Genomic DNA, 18,164 nt, shown 5'->3' with positions numbered 1-18,164 from the left:
CGGTGGGGTCTGGGTTGGGTCTTTAAACTCCCCCCACCTCATCCGACGGCGGGACGGTTGAAACTGGGGAGTCAAAGGTCATGAACGGCCGCCGCACGCCGTCCTCTGGTCGTACTTGAGGAAATCAGAGACTTGTCCATATTGATGTTTCACCATGAGTCTTAAAACCAAAAAAGACTAAAAACTTCTAAACTGACTAAACCTTTTTTCTAAACAGCAAAATCAAAGTAACAGTGCAAACCCCCAGAATTTACAAGATCCAAACCAGGAAATAATAAATCAACTTTAGGGTCAGAGAGCTAACCCTGACCCGATATCCGATGAGGAAGATGGATGTTTTTATGTCTCCTCCATCCGATCGGTGCAGCTGCAGCTTTTCTTTATTCCCTCTGATATTTTCCTCACAGCTGCAGGCTGTGGATGACCTGCCATCGACTTTCAGCTCGATGGGGGTTAAAACAGAAAGGTCGCCTGTCTCGACCTCGTCGACACCTTGTATTGAGCAGCCGCTGCGCCCCACGCTGCGCGCAAAGGTCGAGTCCTGGGGGGTCGGCACTATCGAGTGAGGGGGAAACAATCGGAGCGCCTTCCTCCAACCGGCCCGGCTGCTTCCTGCTCCGCGGAATAACAGAGGAAACAGACGGCTGCTGCGCCAGGCAGAAACCGGAAAGAAACCAGGAAGAAACAAGAAAGAAACTGGGAAAAAAACGGGTAGAAACCAGAAAGAAACTAAGAAGAAACCAGGCAGAAACCAGGAAGTAGGGCGTGCCGTGGTGGCGTAGCGGTTAGCGCGACCCATATTTGGAGGCCTTCAGTCCTCGACGCGGCCGTCGCGGGTTCGACTCCCGGACCCGGCGACATTTGCCGCATGTCTTCCTTCCTCTCCTTCCCCATTCCTGTCAGCCTGCTGTCGTATAAGGGACACTAGAGCTGCATCTCAAGCTGCTCCTCTCAGACTCCCAGCAGCTTCCAGTACAACAGACAATGGAGACAGAAGTTCAGCCCCAATGTCCGCCGCCCTCAAATAAAAACCACATCGCCATCACACGTTTCCAGGCTCCATGAGCGCAGAGAGGTTAACGCCGGATAAAACTCGGCTCTCAGCCGAAGATACCAGAATTCAATCATGGACGACACACACACTCACACACACCCTGCAGTGTCTATGAATGACACACACACTCACACACACCCTGCAGTGTGTGTGGGCCGACGGCCTCGGTTCCTGCCGCTGCCCGGTCTCCACGATGTGTTTTAATCAGAGCCATGCAGGAAACAGGAAGCAGATCTCTGAGCAGCTCTAGAGCCACTTCTGGACTCAGATCCATTTTTCATCAGCCTCCATATTCCCAGGGTGTGTGTGTGTGTGTGTGTGTGTGTGTGTGTGTGTGTGTGGCTAAAAGCCAGCATTAGCGGCTGCATGCATGGATGAGCTGAAACAGTGAGGACGGTGAACAGAGTCACTTCTGCTGCTGAACATCTTCACATAAAAGCAAACATCAGCTGAATCAATTAATCACAATAATCGCGATTAATCGATTATTTAAACAGTCATCAGCTGATAAAGAAAGTGATTAATCGTTATGTATATAGGTTCTAAAATCACAACATTTCCTAAAGGAACGGCAGTCAGAGCAGCAATGAAGCAAAAACTGGATAAAAAAGTTTAAACATTTTGCATTTAAGATGAAAAAACGTGTAAATGTGTTTTTTCATGAACTCCTCTGGAGGCGCTTTTAGCTTCACCTGGATCAAATTCTGGAAAAATCTCCTACTAACCACCTTTTCCTGTCCAGCTGTTAATAAGTTAATCCAAAAATAATCATTAATTGATTTCTGTATTGATCAGAAAGGTCTGAGCTTATTTCATGTCAGATCTGATCAAAGTTCCCTGGAGGGAATAAAATGTTGATTTTCTTATCAAACGAAATGAAATTATTGGTTGATTTGCATGTTGGATGCATTTCTGACCCTGGATAAAAATGTTTAAGTGGTTAAATGAAAAATCTGCAGAATGTAACAATGTTGATCTGATTAATCATCAGAATAAACCATAACAAAATAATTGATCGCTGCATCTGTAGTTTGCTGGAATTTCCAATTAATTGTCAAGATAATTGATTAATCGTCAGAACAATCGATAGAATAATGATTCCTGGGCTGAAGGTTCGCTGCAGCTCGTCGTGGTTCTGCTGGGTCGGAGCTCCAGCAGACAGAAACGGCTTTAGATTCATTAATATAATCACATCTTATTATTCTAATCAGTTACTCTAAATGCTGCCTGGTGACAAATTGCTACATTAGCTAAACATGAGCAAACGTTAGGCCCCTGAGGAGACGCCAGCCTCGGCTCCCACCGACTCAGATCTGGAGACGGGAATGTTTTCACTTATACACAGAAAACACATGTTGCATGTTTATTATCAGATGCTGTGTAAATGTTCTAATCAGGACAAGCGGCTCTGATCCAGAACAAAGACGGCGGCTCCGGCTGGCAGGAACAAACCAGAATCAGATCCATTATTCACACTTATTACCGCGGGACGGAGCTGGATTACATCCCACAAAACGCCTCATAATTACGTCTAATTCCAAAAATCCATCATTTGTCCGTCATAAAGGGACGTTTAGCTAAATCTGGCTGCTAACTGAGGTTCTGTGGAGCCATTAGCAGTAGACAGCGTGTGTCAGAAACGTCACAGCTGGTCTGGATTACTCAGCAGGATGATGGCGGCTGTCACCATGGCAACAGCTGAGGTGATCATTATTAGAGACAAGAAGTAAGAGCAGAAATTTGACGTTTTTGGACTAAAACGTGACATTTCACAGAATATGTAAACGTTTAAGATATTTACAGATTAAAGCTGATCTACAGCAGCTGTTAGCATGCTAACATGGTCATGCAGCTGTTAGCATGCTAACATGGTCATGCAGCTGTTAGCATGCTAACATCGTCATGCAGCTGTTAGCATGCTCACATCATCATGCAACTGTTAGCATGCTAACATCATCATGCAACTGTTAGCATGCTAACATGGTCATGCAGCTGTTAGCATGCTAACATGGTCATGCAGCTGTTAGCATGCTAACATGGTCATGCAGCTGTTAGCATGCTCACATCATCATGCAACTGTTAGCATGCTAACATCGTCATGCAGCTGTTAGCATGCTAACATCGTCATGCAGCTGTTAGCATGCTAACATGGTCATCTGATCAGGCCTCTGGATGGATTTAAAGTTGAGCAGCAGCAGCTGACGAAGCCTCAGATTCAGCTTCTGTTTCCAGATTTTCTGTCTGGATTTTTCTGCTGCAGAATAAAACAAATCAGATCAAAGCAAAAACCATCATATTTGAATCTGGTTTAGTTCGACACGGACGACGGCCAGAATAAGACATTTAAAAATGAGGATAAAATCGTAATATTATCAGGGAAAAATAGTTTTAATGAGAAAAAAGATTTTAGCTTTTTTAAGGCAGAACCGGACCTCTCTACAGAACCAGTCAGACTGTGATTCTTTCTTCCACACAGAATCATTTCAAAGTCCTGCTGCTGATAATAAATTAATAATAATTAATAACGAGTTAAAAGATGAAATGTTTGTTAAACCTGTGAAGATTCAGAAGATGCTCAACTTTCCTCATTTCAGCTTCACGTTTATTCTCCAAACAGACAATAATCTGGTAATTATAATTTATTTTTCTTCTGCACCTGGCCAGACACATGCATGTGGCTCTAATCTAATCGGATCAGAACCGGGCCGATCAGATTGGTCAGATTTGGGTCACGGTTTCCCGCTTCAGAACGGAGCCGAACACGGAGCCGAAGGAAGTTCAACACCCTGACAGGCAGAGAGTCGGGTTTGTTTCAGGAAACCGACCCGCTGACCCGGTTCCGTCCGGCAGCAAAAAGAACCCACAGATCAGAGTACTGTGTATGAATAATTCTGACCCTGTGTTGTTGTGAAATCCTTGAGCAGAACAAATGATTCATGAAACCGAGAGACTGACGGCTTTACAGTTTGTTCCTGCCGAGACGCTGAATCACCGCTGGGAGAAAATCAGAGTTTCAGACGAAACAAGGAGAGGAAGAGGAGGAAGAGGAAGAGGAGGAAGAGGCAGCAGCGTCTTCACAGGCGTCACGCTCCGGTTTTTATTCACTACTGTCCAGCCTGTAAACGCTGGACATCGTCTCTCCTGCCGACCAGAACCGACCCAAACATTTCCCCAGCCTGGACAGGAGGGATTTTTATGCTTAGGATTGATAATTCAGTTTGTTTTGTAATTTCTTAACTTTGCAGAGTTTTAATTTACTGATCGGATGGAAACGATCAATCTGATTGATTGATTTTATTGGTTGTGAACAGAGCTGCTTTACTACCTACTTTATAATTTCTGTTTTGGTTTTAGAGCCTTGGAGTCGGAGTAGAGCAAGTCTTTTAACAACGAAACGATTAATCAATCACTGAAGTAATTCAGTGATTGATTAATCGTTAACTGGGCTCTGAAAAAATGCCGGTGGCAGAAACACAACGCGGCAGGAATCACTTGTTCAGGAAAACTGCAGGAAAGGTGAAGTTCTTGAATCTTCCCCCCTTCAGCAGACGGACGGTTCAGAAATAAAACTCAGAGTTTGAAGCCAGTTTGTTCGTTTCTCTGAAAAACCAGAGAAAGATTCAAAACAATCAGTCACCATGGCAACCAGCTTACACACCGACCATCCTGGACCGAAAACGGCCTCAGTGGCACATTCCTTCAAATGCCCTTCCTCCGCGCGCGCACACGCACACACACACACGCACACACACACACGCACACACACACACACACACACACAGACAGGCTGGTAATTCACTATTAACTCAAGGCACTCCATCGCTGAAACTCTGCCAAGTTGAATTGTCTCACAGATAGATGGAGTGAAAGAAGAGAAGGACAGAAGAGAGGAAGACAAGAGTTTCCTGTGAAACGACATCACTTCCTCTGCAGAAAATAACCTCAACACCGCGGCGATCTGACCAGCAGTGCTGCTGCTGACGACATGAACGTCCGCTCCGAAGAGCCCAGTAAAAATAAATCTGCTGCAAAGAAGAAAGTCAGATTTAATAACCGGATCAAATTATGGAGAATCAGGAAACACAGAAACAAAAAGTCCAGGAAACTAAATCAAAAGATCCAATAAGTTCTGATAAAACACGAGTTTATCCACCAACCAACCCAAACACACACACACATACACACACACACACAAAGCTGCTTATCAAAGAATCCCAAGATGCAGAAAAACTCTGTGGTGCCGTTTGTGAAGCTACATGGTCAAAAATTAACAGCAATAATTCCTGTCAGAGAAAAAATGGAGGTTAATTTTTCAAAGTGTAATTCATTCATTTATGTCACAGATTAAACTAAATATTTAATTAGATTCTAAGTATTTAGAACATCTGCTCCACCTCCAGCTGCTGTGGTTCTGACCCAAACCAACCTGTTCCCCTCCTGGCCTGTGGGGGCGCTGCACCAAGAACCACTGAAGGAAACGACACAAAAACCTCTGAAGACGCTGAGAGCAACTTCCTTCTTCACCAGATGGAAACAAGATGGAGGCGTCAGATTTTAGTGTTGGAGGATTTCTCTTTAGTCTTTGGCTGAAGACCAGGAGCCATTTCTGCTGCTAGCGCTAGGCTAGCACATTAGCTTTGGTTGTATTTACCCAGAATGCCCTGCGCTGTAGTCCACTTCCTGCTTCTGGTCCGCTTGGTGTTTACATATCAAACCAGAGCTGAATTGAACCGAACCCAGACTGAGAGGATCCGTTTATGTCAAGAAGTTTCTCAGGTTTCTGTGTTTGTGCTGCAGGTTTTTCCAGGTTTGTCTCCAATCCTCTGATTTTTGTGCATCTGTAGGAAAAGACGTTTATTTAACCAGATCAGCTGGCCGGTTCTTCTGTGGTTCTACATGTCGAAGTTATTTTGTCGTTAAGTGTCACAGAATCGTTCAGAGGAACTGTTCAGCAGCGGCTCCTCTCCACTCAGAATTAAACTCCAGATCCAAACTTGTTGTTTGGGGAGCGCCGTTCATGTTGCTTTGGTGATTGACAACCTCTGACTGCTCTCCCCATATGACTGATTAATCAGAATCGCTGCTCCCTGATTGGCCGGCTGACACACTGACAGAGTGACTGACAGCAGGATAACCTGATTACCGGAGCGACCTGGCAGCCCGTCCAGGCTGCAGCGCCTCTGCTCTCTGATTGGCTGCCAGGCTAATTGACTTGCAAAGAGGAAGCAGCAATTAGAAGAGAAACAACAGGAGCGCGCTCCACCCGGCTGTCCTCCATGATGACTGTCTGATTGCAATCACGACTGCCGCATAAAGAGACGCACATAAACACACCGTCGCCGTGGAAATGCCGCCTTCATTCAGCCTGTGGCAGCGATCTGATTGGCCGGAGCGAGAACAGGACATGAACGCCAGCAGGATGCGCAGCGCTACGGTCAAACTGTGATGCAGATAAAATACGGCTTTTCACCAGCAGAAACGTCAGCAGTCAGTTCACCTGGAGACGGGAGAGAGACCACGTTCAGACTGCTTCAGTGGGAAAGAGGTGGTGAATTATAATTCGTCATTTTGACGGATTATAATTCACCCTTCTGGCCACTTGGAGGAGACATTTTCAACTTTACGCTCAGTAAATGGCAGGTGGATATTTAAAACTCCTTTCCAAGTGTAAACCGGGCTGACCTGAAAGCGTCTCCATGCGCTGACGGCGCGTTGAGGCGATACGGCGACTTCGCTGCAGAAGAAGTTCATTCCAACTCGCTTTGAGCCTTTCAATTACAGAAATACAGATTTCAAAACTCTGGTTGAAGTGGCTCGTAGTTCCAGACTCCAGAGCGGCAGCAGAGCGAGAATTCATCCTAGAGGTCAACACAAATTAACACAAGCAGGAGAATAGATCAAGTCCATAACCTGAGTGAGATTATTTAATTTTACTGTGATTATTCTGACTGCAGTCAGCGAGGAAGTTACATGTAACATTTAGGTTAAAAGAAAACAACCTTTCTATGGAAATATCATCGTAGATACCTGCAGCTTTTAGACGAGTGCAGCCTTTAGGTGAAAAATTGTAAAGTGAGTGGGAGTGGCTTATAATCAATAGACCAGAAATTACCGTAAATGTTGTAGTAGCTTTGAAACAACTAATTAATAAAACCTCAGTGTTTCCCTCCAAACCTCAGGAGCCAATCACAGTCCAGTAGAGACAACCTCAGGAGCCAATCACAGTCCAGTAGAGACAACCCAACGTCCAGGATGTTTTCTGACTTTCATCCGCCATCTTGATTCTGCCCAAAGGTCTCCATAAAGAGGTTTGGTATCTACGGCGCCCCCTGCTGACCAGAAACTCAGTAATTTATCCACTTCAAGGACTGATGAGGAACTCAGTAAATCAGAGGTTTGTTTCCATTCCCCCCTCGCTGCCTCTGAGCCTCCAGATAAGCTGACGGCGTGTTAACTCCAGCAGGTCGTTACCGGCCGCTGACCTTCATCAGGACCATCAGCATCACTCCATTTCCAGGAAGCCTCTCCGCAGGAGGCGTCGCTGCGGTCGGGACGCATCGTAAAGCCGCGCCGCCGGGATTTATGGATTTATTCATCAGCTTCTGAAAAGGTCAGGCAATTTTCCAGGTCGCTGCCCAAACAAACCCACACAGAGAGGATCCGGAGGATCCGGCCGACCGGAGGCCATGTTGGCAGGTGCACACGCACCTCCAGCACGTGCGCGCCCACAGCTTAAGTACCGCGCACGTGCTAATGGTGCGGGGAGGGGGGCGGGGTGTTTGTCTAATGCCGGTAGCTGTCTGCACGGCGGCTGCTGTGGTTAATGAGTTTGAAAGGTCAAACGCCTCTCACTGAGATTAATGGGCTTCCCTGGTTTACGAGCCGCAGACCGACACGCCGCGGCGTCAGGAGGCCCGCGGGCCGCCGGCGGGCCGCCAGGGGCCGCAGGGTTGGTCATTTCATCATATCAGCGTTTTGTTCCCAGTACATGACTAAAAGTCTCCTTCTGTTGTTCTATAGCATGAGATTAAATCCAGGTGGCTAATTTCCATATGGACTTTGATGTTTATTAATAATAATAATAATAACAATAATAATAACAAGTTCTGCACAATAAAACTCTTCATGAAGGAGAAAAGCAGGTAAATAATCAGCTGTTTGGTGTTTAATGGTTCAGTAATTCTGACTTTAAGTTGATAAGTGGAGCAGATTTAGCATTAAAGTAAAAATAATAATAAAGTAGAACTTTATCAAATGCTCATTCATTTCTCATATTAATGTTTTTATGTTGTAGTTCTGATACAGTTACTACTTTATTCTCTCAGTATTCAGACTTTAAATCTAAATATTCTGTGTGGAGTTGACCTGAAACAGAAGCTTTAAAACGTTTGGCAAACAAGATGGCCGCCTTGGGTGAGCTGACATCACCATGGAAACAAATGGAAAGCAAAAAAAAAAAAATCCACATTTTCTGAAAATTAGATCATCAAAAATCAAACATGTTATTGATGAATAAAAATGATCCGGCTTGGCGTGCCGTGGTGGCGTAGCGGTTAGCGCGACCCACATTTGGAGGCCTTGAGTCCTCGACGCGGCCGTCGCGGGTTCAACTCCCGGACCCGGCGACATTTACCGCATGTCTTCCCTCCTCTCCTTCCCCGTTTCCTGTCAGCCCACTTCGTAAAAAGGGACTCTAGAGCCACAAAAACCCCCTGGAGGGGTAAAAAAAAAGATCCGGCTTTAGGTCGAACGTCTGATCGGCTCCCGATTGAATATCAGATCCATCAGTTATTGATTCCTCTAACGACCAAACGTGTCTGTCTGCCAGGGTCTGCGTCACTTTGTGGGCAGTACTGGGAGGACTGGGACCAGACTGGCTGAGGCTGATGGGATTTATGGCGGCGGCTGAGGAAGGCCAACACGGTTAACCTTCGTGCTCCTCTTCCTCACCTCGCCTTGTCCTCAGCTGAACCGTTCAGCTGCTGCCTGACACACGGAAACTGAGGGAGAAACAGGTCGAGAAAAGTCAAACTGGGGCTTAAACTGGAAATAAAGATCTGGACGCAGTAAATAAAGAAAGAAGAGGAAAATGTCGGGGAAGCCAGAAAGATTGGATCAGACTTTATCTGCTGCAGATCTAATCATTCGCACAGAACAGCTTCTCTCACTGTTAGTTTCACAGGAACCAGACAAAACGTCTCTGTTTGGTTCCCATCATGCCCCCCGCATTAAAGCACTGACTGTTTACACCCAGAGCGCCGCGTCCTGCCAAACAAACCGCCATTCATCACATTTACACCCTGAGGACGGGGAGGCTGCCAGCTGCCTCGATCCGTCAGCAGGAAACCGAAACACCAGCAACGCTTCGCTCCCTCCTGCTCTGACGTTCTGCACGCAACCTTTGCAGAACCTTTGCAGAACCTTTGCAGAAACCCTGGAGGTGTTTGAAACCTGAACTTTCTACTGCGGCTTCAGAAAGGTGGGCATATTCATCAGGTGATGAATATGCATCATCAGACGATGCCTCCGCGTCTCATTCGTATAAATAACCCAGCTGGAGAAACTCAAGGCTCTCCAGCAGAAACCAGGTGAAACTAAAACCTGGAAACTTCCTGTGTGAACGTGGAGATGATGTATCAACACACAACCTCTGCTGTGACCTTTGCTGCACAGAAAGGTCGTTTCTAGGTCACATGAGTCGGACCGGGTTCAGTCATCTGGGAAATCAAATACGTTCAAACAATACTCCACTTTATGTCACCAAATGATTATTTATGGAAACTCTGATGAAATTTGGTTTAAAAACTGTATTTTATTTGTGTTGGTTGGAACCAGATTTGGGTTTTACTGTTTGGACCAGTTCATTACTCTGACACGATTCCTAATCTGCATCCTCTTGTTTTAATAACTTATAATCCAACAAGATGTTTAGAAATAGTTCAGCTGACAGAAACAAACTTCCTGCCTCCATGTCTGACTAACAGGAAGTCGATTCTGATTGGCTGACATCGGTTTTAGCTTTGTCTCGTTGAAACAGCGATCAGTAGCAGAGATGTTTTTATTTGGATGAAAACTTTTCTGAAATTGTTCCATGTTTATGATATTTCTTAAAACAATGTGTGGAAAATAATTATTTTATAAAAAAACAGGTTTTGTGGTTATTGTGTTCCTCTGCCTGACAGTCAGCTCTCTTTTCCTCGTCTTTCATTTCATCCTGTTTTCCTCTCCTCCCTCCCTTCATTTCATCCTCCGTTCCTCTGACCTTCCCTGCCTTCCTCCTCTTATCTCAGCTGAAATGACAGCGTCCCCGAGGCTTTGACAGGAGGACGCCGCGGCGGCCATGTTCACAAATCACTCTGACCGCTCGCGCTCTGTGAGGTCACAGACATGTGATCCAGGCAGGAGCAGCGTCTGCCTCCTGAAATGAAATCTGAACCAAAGCTCAACGAATGAAACGCCGATCATGTTTAAAACAGAATACTAGCAAACGGAGGAAAAAATGTCCGACTGGAGTGTCGGACCAGGAGGAGGAGTGAAAGTCTTCACAGAGTTTGGATTGTCCCTTCCAGGCTCCCATACGATGCTGAGATTCTCCCAGATCTCAGTAAAACTCAGAGGTTCTCATGTGTTGAAGCTTTTAGTTTCATTTTGTAGAGTTTAAAGCTTTTAATGGCGTCTCTGACGTTGTTAATGAAGGAGAACCTCAAGGCTGATTCCTCAGCCTCTTTCTGTTTCTGCTTTATTAAGATTCACTAATTATTTAAACTTCCTGTGAGTTTATTCTGCAAACCAGAAGAGTTAACAGGCAGCGCATCGAAGATCTTCACATTTAAGAAAACAGAACAAAGTTTGCAGCTGTGAGGCAAACAGCTGGACAAAGACGTCTGACGACAAACAAAGACGTCTGACGACAAACAAAGACGTCTGACGGACAAAGACGTCTGACGACGGACAAAGACGTCTGACGACGAACAATGACGACGGACAAAGACGTCTGACGACGAACAATGACGACGGACAAAGACGTCTGACGACGGACAAAGACGTCTGACGACGAACAATGACGACGGACAAAGACGTCTGACGACGAACAATGACGACGGACAAAGACGTCTGACGACAAACAAAGACGTCTGACGACAAACAAAGACGTCTGACGACAAACAAAGACGTCTGACGGACAAAGACGTCTGACGACGGACAAAGACGTCTGACGACGGACAAAGACGTCTGACGAACAAAGACGTCTGACGACGGACAAAGACGTCTGACGAACAAAGACGTCTGACGATGGACAAAGACGTCTGACGACGAACAATGACGACGGACAAAGACGTCTGACGACGGACAATGACGACGGACAAAGACGTCTGATGACGAACAATGACGACGGACAAAGACGTCTGATGAACAAAGACGTCTGACGACGGACAAAGACGTCTGACGACGGACAATGACGTCTGTCGACGAACAATGACGTCTGACGACGAACAATGACGACGGACAAAGACGTCTGATGACGGACAATGACGACGGTCAAAGACGTCTGACGACGAACAAAGACGTCTGACGAACAAAGACGTCTGACGACGGACAAAGACGTCTGACGACGACGGACAAAGACGTCTGACGAACAAAGACGTCTGACGACGGACAAAGACATCTGACGAACAAAGACGTCTGACGACGAACAAAGACGTCTGACGACGAACAAAGACGTCTGACGGACAAAGACGTCTGACAACAAATCACGCAGAAGTCAGGCAGCATCGCTTCTCCTCAAATTGTCCACAGACGACATCTCCTGCTTAGAGCCTGAATCTTCACACAGATTTAATCTTTAAATTACTTTAACTTCCTGTTCACCTTCAGATCAAACCTCAAGAATTCAGGGTGATTTTAACATCCAGTCCAGTAAATGTTTCTGCACTGAATGTTTATTAGAAACAGTGAAAAAATGCTCAGAAAGCAGCAGATACTTCCTGTTCCAGACACTTCCTGTTTGTGATACTTCCTGTTCTGGACACTTCTTCTCTTATAAAATTAAAGCTGATCATTTCGGTCAGTTTTAGTTTAGAAACTAAAACTGAAAGAAAAGAAAGAAAATATTCAAATAAATATCCAGACTTTTCCAGGGAGAGTTTGAATTCTGTGTATCTGAGTCTCTGCAGGAACCTGAAAGGTTTTCCTTCCACCAGATCTTCCATCGTACAGAGAGAACCCGGTTGCTGTCGGGTTTCGTGTGCGACTCAAGCGCGTGGTTCAGTGTTTCAGAGAACAGACAGAGCTCTGGTTCCTCACATGGAACCCAAACCAGAACCTCCAGCCCCGGTTCTGCTCCTGCTTCATGTTTCCATCCAGTCAAACCGATTCTGACTCCGAGTCGGACAGAAGGAATAAAGTCCTGGACGTTCAACCTGAGCTTTCCAGGTGGAAGACGGAAAACTTTGCTCCCATTTCCGTCAGTTTGGACCGGAACCGACCCACTGATCCTGATTCTGTTTATGCCACAGAATCTCTGCGTTCAGATCCGCATCACGTTTTCTTCCACAACAGGAAATGATGAAACCTGCAGTTTCTCCTCTGAGCTCAGATTAAAGTTCTGATGGATTCATTTCGAAACAAAAACTGAAATATTACCGAGAATTTCTGTTTAGTTTCTAGAGCAAAAATCTCAGAACATTTGGAATAAAATCAAATCTGGCAGAAACAGGAACGATAATAACGCAGATTATTCCACTTATAGATGAAATAATCTGAACTGCTGCTTTTTATACGAATGTTAAGAAACAGAAATTACTGTCATAAATAAAACTTCATTCAACACCGTTTGGAAAGTTCCATCCATCCATCCATTTTCTGTTCACCCTCGTCCCTAATGGGGTCGGGAGGGTTGCTGGTGCCCATCTCCAGCTACGTTGCAGGCGGGAGGCGGGGTTCACCCTGGACAGGTCGCCAGTTTGTCGCAGGGCACGTTTGGAAAGTTGTATAATAAAAAAACACTTTGGTCACATTGATCAGAAACTACAAACAACTAAGTTAGTTTTAAACAGATCAAAACTGCTAGTTAATAAACTAGTGAGTTAAAACGGCTCCTGTGCTGATGAAGGTCAATTATTAGTTAATTTAATAACCAGATATTTAAACCAGAAACCAAACAGATTCAGAGTTTTTACAGTGTAGATGTTGATTCATCTGCTGATAAAATCATCCAGAAAAAAACGCAGCTGCAGGTGATGAAGATGAGGATGAGGAGGGTGGGGGGGTAAATGAGATCCCGATGAGATGCCAAGGTGTGTTAGAGCTGAGCTGTGAGGAGACCTGGAGGGAGGAGGGCTGGACACACACACACACACACACATCTAAACACACACACACACACATCTAAACACACACACATCTAAACACACACACACACACATCTAAACACACACACATCTAAACACACACACACACATCTAAACACACACACATCTAAACACACACACATCTAAACACACACACACACATCTAAACACACACACATCTAAACACACACACCACACATCTAAACACACACATCTAAACACACACACACATCTAAACACACACACATCTAAACACACACACACATCTAAACACACACACATCTAAACACACACACATCTAAACACACACACACACATCTAACACACACACACACACATCTAAACACACACACATCTAAACACACACACACACACATCTAAACACACACACATCTAAACACACACACACACACATCTAAACACACACACATCTAAACACACACACATCTAAACACACACACACACACATCTAAACACACACACATCTAAACACACACACATCTAAACACACACACACACACATCTAAACACACACACATCTAAACACACACACATCTAAACACACACACACACACATCTAAACACACACACACATCTAAACACACACACACACACATCTAAACACACACACATCTAAACACACACACACATCTAAACACACACACATCTAAACACACACACATCTAAACACACACACACACACATCTAAACACACACACATCTAAACACACACACATCTAAACACACACACACACACATCTAAACACACACACACACACCACACAGATGCTCTTGGGCAGCAGGAGGAAGATGAGGATGAGGAGAAAAAGAAGAGTTGGATCAACGTCCCGACATTCCTGATTCCGAACACACACACACACACACACACACACACACACACACACACACACTCCGCTTCCTGTCCGCAGGGACAACGGACCCGCTTGTCCTCCAGAACCCCGAACAGAACCTGGACCCGCCGCCGGATCCTCAACCCGATCCGGTTCCCTGAACACCAGGGAACGTTCCGGGTTCGGATCTGCGCGCCGGTTCTCTAACTGATGACTGAAAGCAAACCGGTTCTGTTGGTTCTGTTCGGACCCCGACCCGTCTCTCTGGGTTCTGTTGTCTCCATTCTGACGAAGTGTGTGTTTGTTTTAGAGAGAGAGAGAGTGCGTGTGTGTATGATCCGTTCAGCTGCTTCTGTTCAGAAAAATATCCCAGATCTGAGTCCTTCATCATCATCATCATCATCATCATCATCACAGTCCGCCTCAGCCCGGAACGACGCTCACCCTGGTTCTGAAGGTTCTGATGGTTCTGTTGCTGCTTTTGGTTCCAGAACCGGAACCTCCAGGTCCAACAGAACTCAGAGCGGATCAGGGAGGATTTGGAGTTCTGACCGGGATCTGCACCCAGAAACCCAACTCGTCCTGCTGGCCGAACCGCCCGCCATCTGGACCTCAGAGGAACCACAGAAAAGTCCCGAACCTGACCCGGGAACACTTTCTGTTCCTCTGGACCGAACCTTTCAACTTCAGCCTCACAGCAACTAAACTCAACCAGAACCGGTCCAAACCGAACCGAGCACCTCTCCTCCTGACCCAGTTCGGGTCAGGACCAGCAGCTCCGGAGCGAACCGAACCGGACCGGACCGGACAGCGGAACCTACCTTCCTCCGCCTGGCAGACCTGGACCCGTCTCAGCAGCAGGACCCAGAGCAGCGCCGCCAGGGTTCTACACGCATCCATGTTGGCTGGGTTCGGGTTCGGGTTCGGGTCCAGTCCGCGGGGTTCTGATCATTTCTGGCTCCGCGGCAGAGACGCTCCGTCAGCGCGAGCGCAGATCCGTCTGGTGACGCGCCGCTGCGCGCGCGGGCATTTCTGTGCTCGGGGGCGGGGCTTGAGAGGGGACTGGCAGCAGCAGCAGCCAATGAGAGGAGGCGGGAGCGCGGGCCAATCAGAGGGCAGGGAGCTGGAACGCGCTCACCTGGAGTTAAAACATGAATCTGCGGATTTTTACACATTAAAGTTGATTTTTCGCTTCCATGATCTGAGTTTCAATAAAATAAAATAAACGTTTGATTTGTTTTATTAAATGAACATAAAAACAAAACAAACAATCAGATGATAATCAGGATCCGCATTTCCAGCCCGGATGGTTCTGGTTCTGGTTCTGCTGCTGCAGCTCAGATATTCATCCATTCATTCATTACAGTTTTAAATGATCTTGTCTTGACAGAAACCAAATTCTTGAATGTAAATCAGAACTTCCTGGTTTTGTTTCTCTGCTCCAGATTTATTTAATTTTTCATTTCCAGAAACATTTTTCCATAATTTATCTGTCAGCAGCATAAACTCATTTATACTTTGCATTTAAGATTTTTTAAATCTGTCAGTTTTATCTTCTGGTTCACATTGTGTTAAAATTCTCCTATTGATCACCTTTAACATCCATTTATTAATCAATTAACCAATAATTAATCACCAGATCATCAATGTATTGATCATCAGCTGAGCTTTTCTCATGTTCATGTTGAAGATGAATCATTTGCTACAAATGATCAACATTAATTAAAGGAATATTATTAACTTTTAGGCAATAAAATGTTTATTTTATTCCTTAAAAAAAGATTTGAACTGTTTGTTTATTTGTACTTTGAATTTTGTGTAAAATAAGTTTAAGTGTTGAAATGAAACATCTGGAAAGTTTTCAGTTTAAATAATTGATAAAAATATTGATCAGTAAAATAATGATTATCTGCAGCCGTTTTCATCTCAGCAGCTAACAGGTTCTGCAGAACGGGTCGTTTGGACTCCAGGCAGCAGAACCAAAATCTCCTCCTCCTCCTCCTCCTCCTCCTCCTCCTCCTCCTCCTCCTCCTCCTCCTCCTCCTCTTCTTCTTCCTCCTCCTTCTCCTCCTCCTTCTCCTCCTCCTCCTCCTCCTTCTCCTCCTCCTCCTCCTCCTCCTCCTCCTCCTCCTTCTCCTCCTCCTCCTCCTCCTCTTCTTCTTCCTCCTCCTCCTCCTCCTCCTCCTCCTTCTCCTCCTCCTCCTCCTCCTCCTCCTCCTTCTCCTCCTCCTCCTTCTGCGTGCAGAAGCTCGTCTCTAACTCTGGTTCTGCATTATGGATCAGGAACTCGTTGACCTGCAGAGGTCAGAGATGTAAATCACCGTGGAGACCAAGCAGCGGCTGATGTTCACATGTGAGACTCAGGTTCCTGAAGCTCCTCCCCCACCTGTCAGTGGGCGGAGCCAGGAGGAGATCAGTCCGGTTACATGTTGCACTTTGGAAAGTGGAAGATATAAAGATCCACTTTGGACTTTATCAGATTTTTAACTCATTTAGTTTCTGTAACGATCATAATTCTTTTCATTTCTCATCCTGGATTCTTTTTCAAATCTTCTGGATCTACAGGATTTAGTTTTGATTTTTCTGAGCTTTGAACCAAATCAGAAAAGCAGAAAAATTCAAAGTTTCCTTAAAAGATGAAACAGTTTATATTAGAATATATTTAAAATCCAGCCAGCTGTTAGAAATAACAAGAATCACAAAAAAGATAAACTTTTATCATAAATCTCTATATGACAACATTTGATCATAGCTGCAGCTAACCAGCTGCTTCTCAGTGTTTTATTTTTATTTTTTGAAATCACAGTCACTGATTTTCAGGCAACATTTTTAGAAATACTTTTATTTTATCAAAATTTTTCCACATTCTGTTAAAAATCTACATATAAAAAAATAGTACTTTTATTCTTTAAAGAACGTATTTAGGTCGATCTTTGTTACTTATCGATATCTAAGCGCAGTAACGTAAGAAATACTGCCACCTGCAGGTTGGAGTTAATAATGATTTTTACCGTTTGTGGAAAATTTCCAATAAACTTAAAATTACATTTTTCCTCATAACAGTGGAGGTTCAGTGGTGAAGGTCAAAGGTCAGGTTGGGATCTAATTCTTTTCAGATGATGTTATTATTGGAGCAGCAGATTCACGTCTTTTTGTTTTTAGTTAAAATTGGTTCTTAATGCTTTAAAAAACTAAAAAGATTGTTTTGTCTGTTGCTGCTGCTGTTATGGCGTCACAACACGTAAAAACTTTCTGTCCAGAAAATATTTCTGTCAGTTTTAGATCTTTGAGACACATTTAGATGAATGTTTGCATATTTTATAGAATAAAACCTGAATATGTTGGATTGTGAAGAGAATCAACTTCCTCTGAGAGCTGGAGGAGCAGAGAGGAAATCCTGCCAGGTGTTAGTGTCTCTACACACACACACACACACACACACAAACACACACACACGCAGACAGACGGAGAGTTTCTGCAGCTTTAAGATGCGATCAGCCGGCAGACATTAATCACATCAGCAGCTCATAATGAAATCAGATTACAGAGTCACTCCAACAATGTTTCTGCTTTATTTTTATTGCCTTCATTAGTATTTCTGAACCAGGCGGCTGCTGATTTGTTCCAGGATTTATTGCAATCATCCTTTTCTTTTATTAATGCAATCAGAGGATCATTTCCATATGTGGCTGGACTACAGATCAGATCAGAGCGTCACAACATCACGGTTCACCTGCTGGAACCTCCTGCAGTCTTTAACGAGTTTCACCAGGCTCTGGAAGGATTTCAGTCAACAAACCGTCTCTGAACATCTCAGATTGTTTTTCCCAGGATCCTGGCCGACCGGATGGAAGAAGATTAAACTCTGGAGCTGAAGTTGGTCAGGAACTTTTTGCCCTCCCTGCTGGCTGG

At 44.9% G+C, this 18,164-nt stretch overlaps 1 protein-coding gene across 3 annotated transcripts in view; it reads right to left on the bottom strand.

Annotated features, from left to right (window-relative positions):
• The window catches only part of LOC114155863 (ephrin type-A receptor 7-like), an 82,443-nt gene extending 67,077 nt beyond the window's left edge, over positions 1-15,366 (bottom strand). Inside the window, exon 1 of one of the 3 annotated variants that reach the window (XM_028035946.1) lies at positions 15,074-15,366. In XM_028035946.1, coding sequence (XP_027891747.1) covers positions 15,074-15,152 — 79 coding nt within the window. In that variant the 5' untranslated portion in view covers positions 15,153-15,366. The remainder of the gene's footprint in view (positions 1-15,073) is intronic. The other 2 variants (XM_028035947.1, XM_028035945.1) reach the window with 2 other exon arrangements.
• Positions 15,367-18,164: the final 2,798 nt, after the last annotated feature.

This window comes from Xiphophorus couchianus, chromosome 13, assembly GCF_001444195.1.
Source record: "Xiphophorus couchianus chromosome 13, X_couchianus-1.0, whole genome shotgun sequence".
Lineage (NCBI taxonomy): Eukaryota > Metazoa > Chordata > Actinopteri > Cyprinodontiformes > Poeciliidae > Xiphophorus > Xiphophorus couchianus.
The sequence above is the reverse complement of the archived record's forward strand: the minus strand, read 5'-3'. Positions and strand labels throughout refer to the sequence as shown.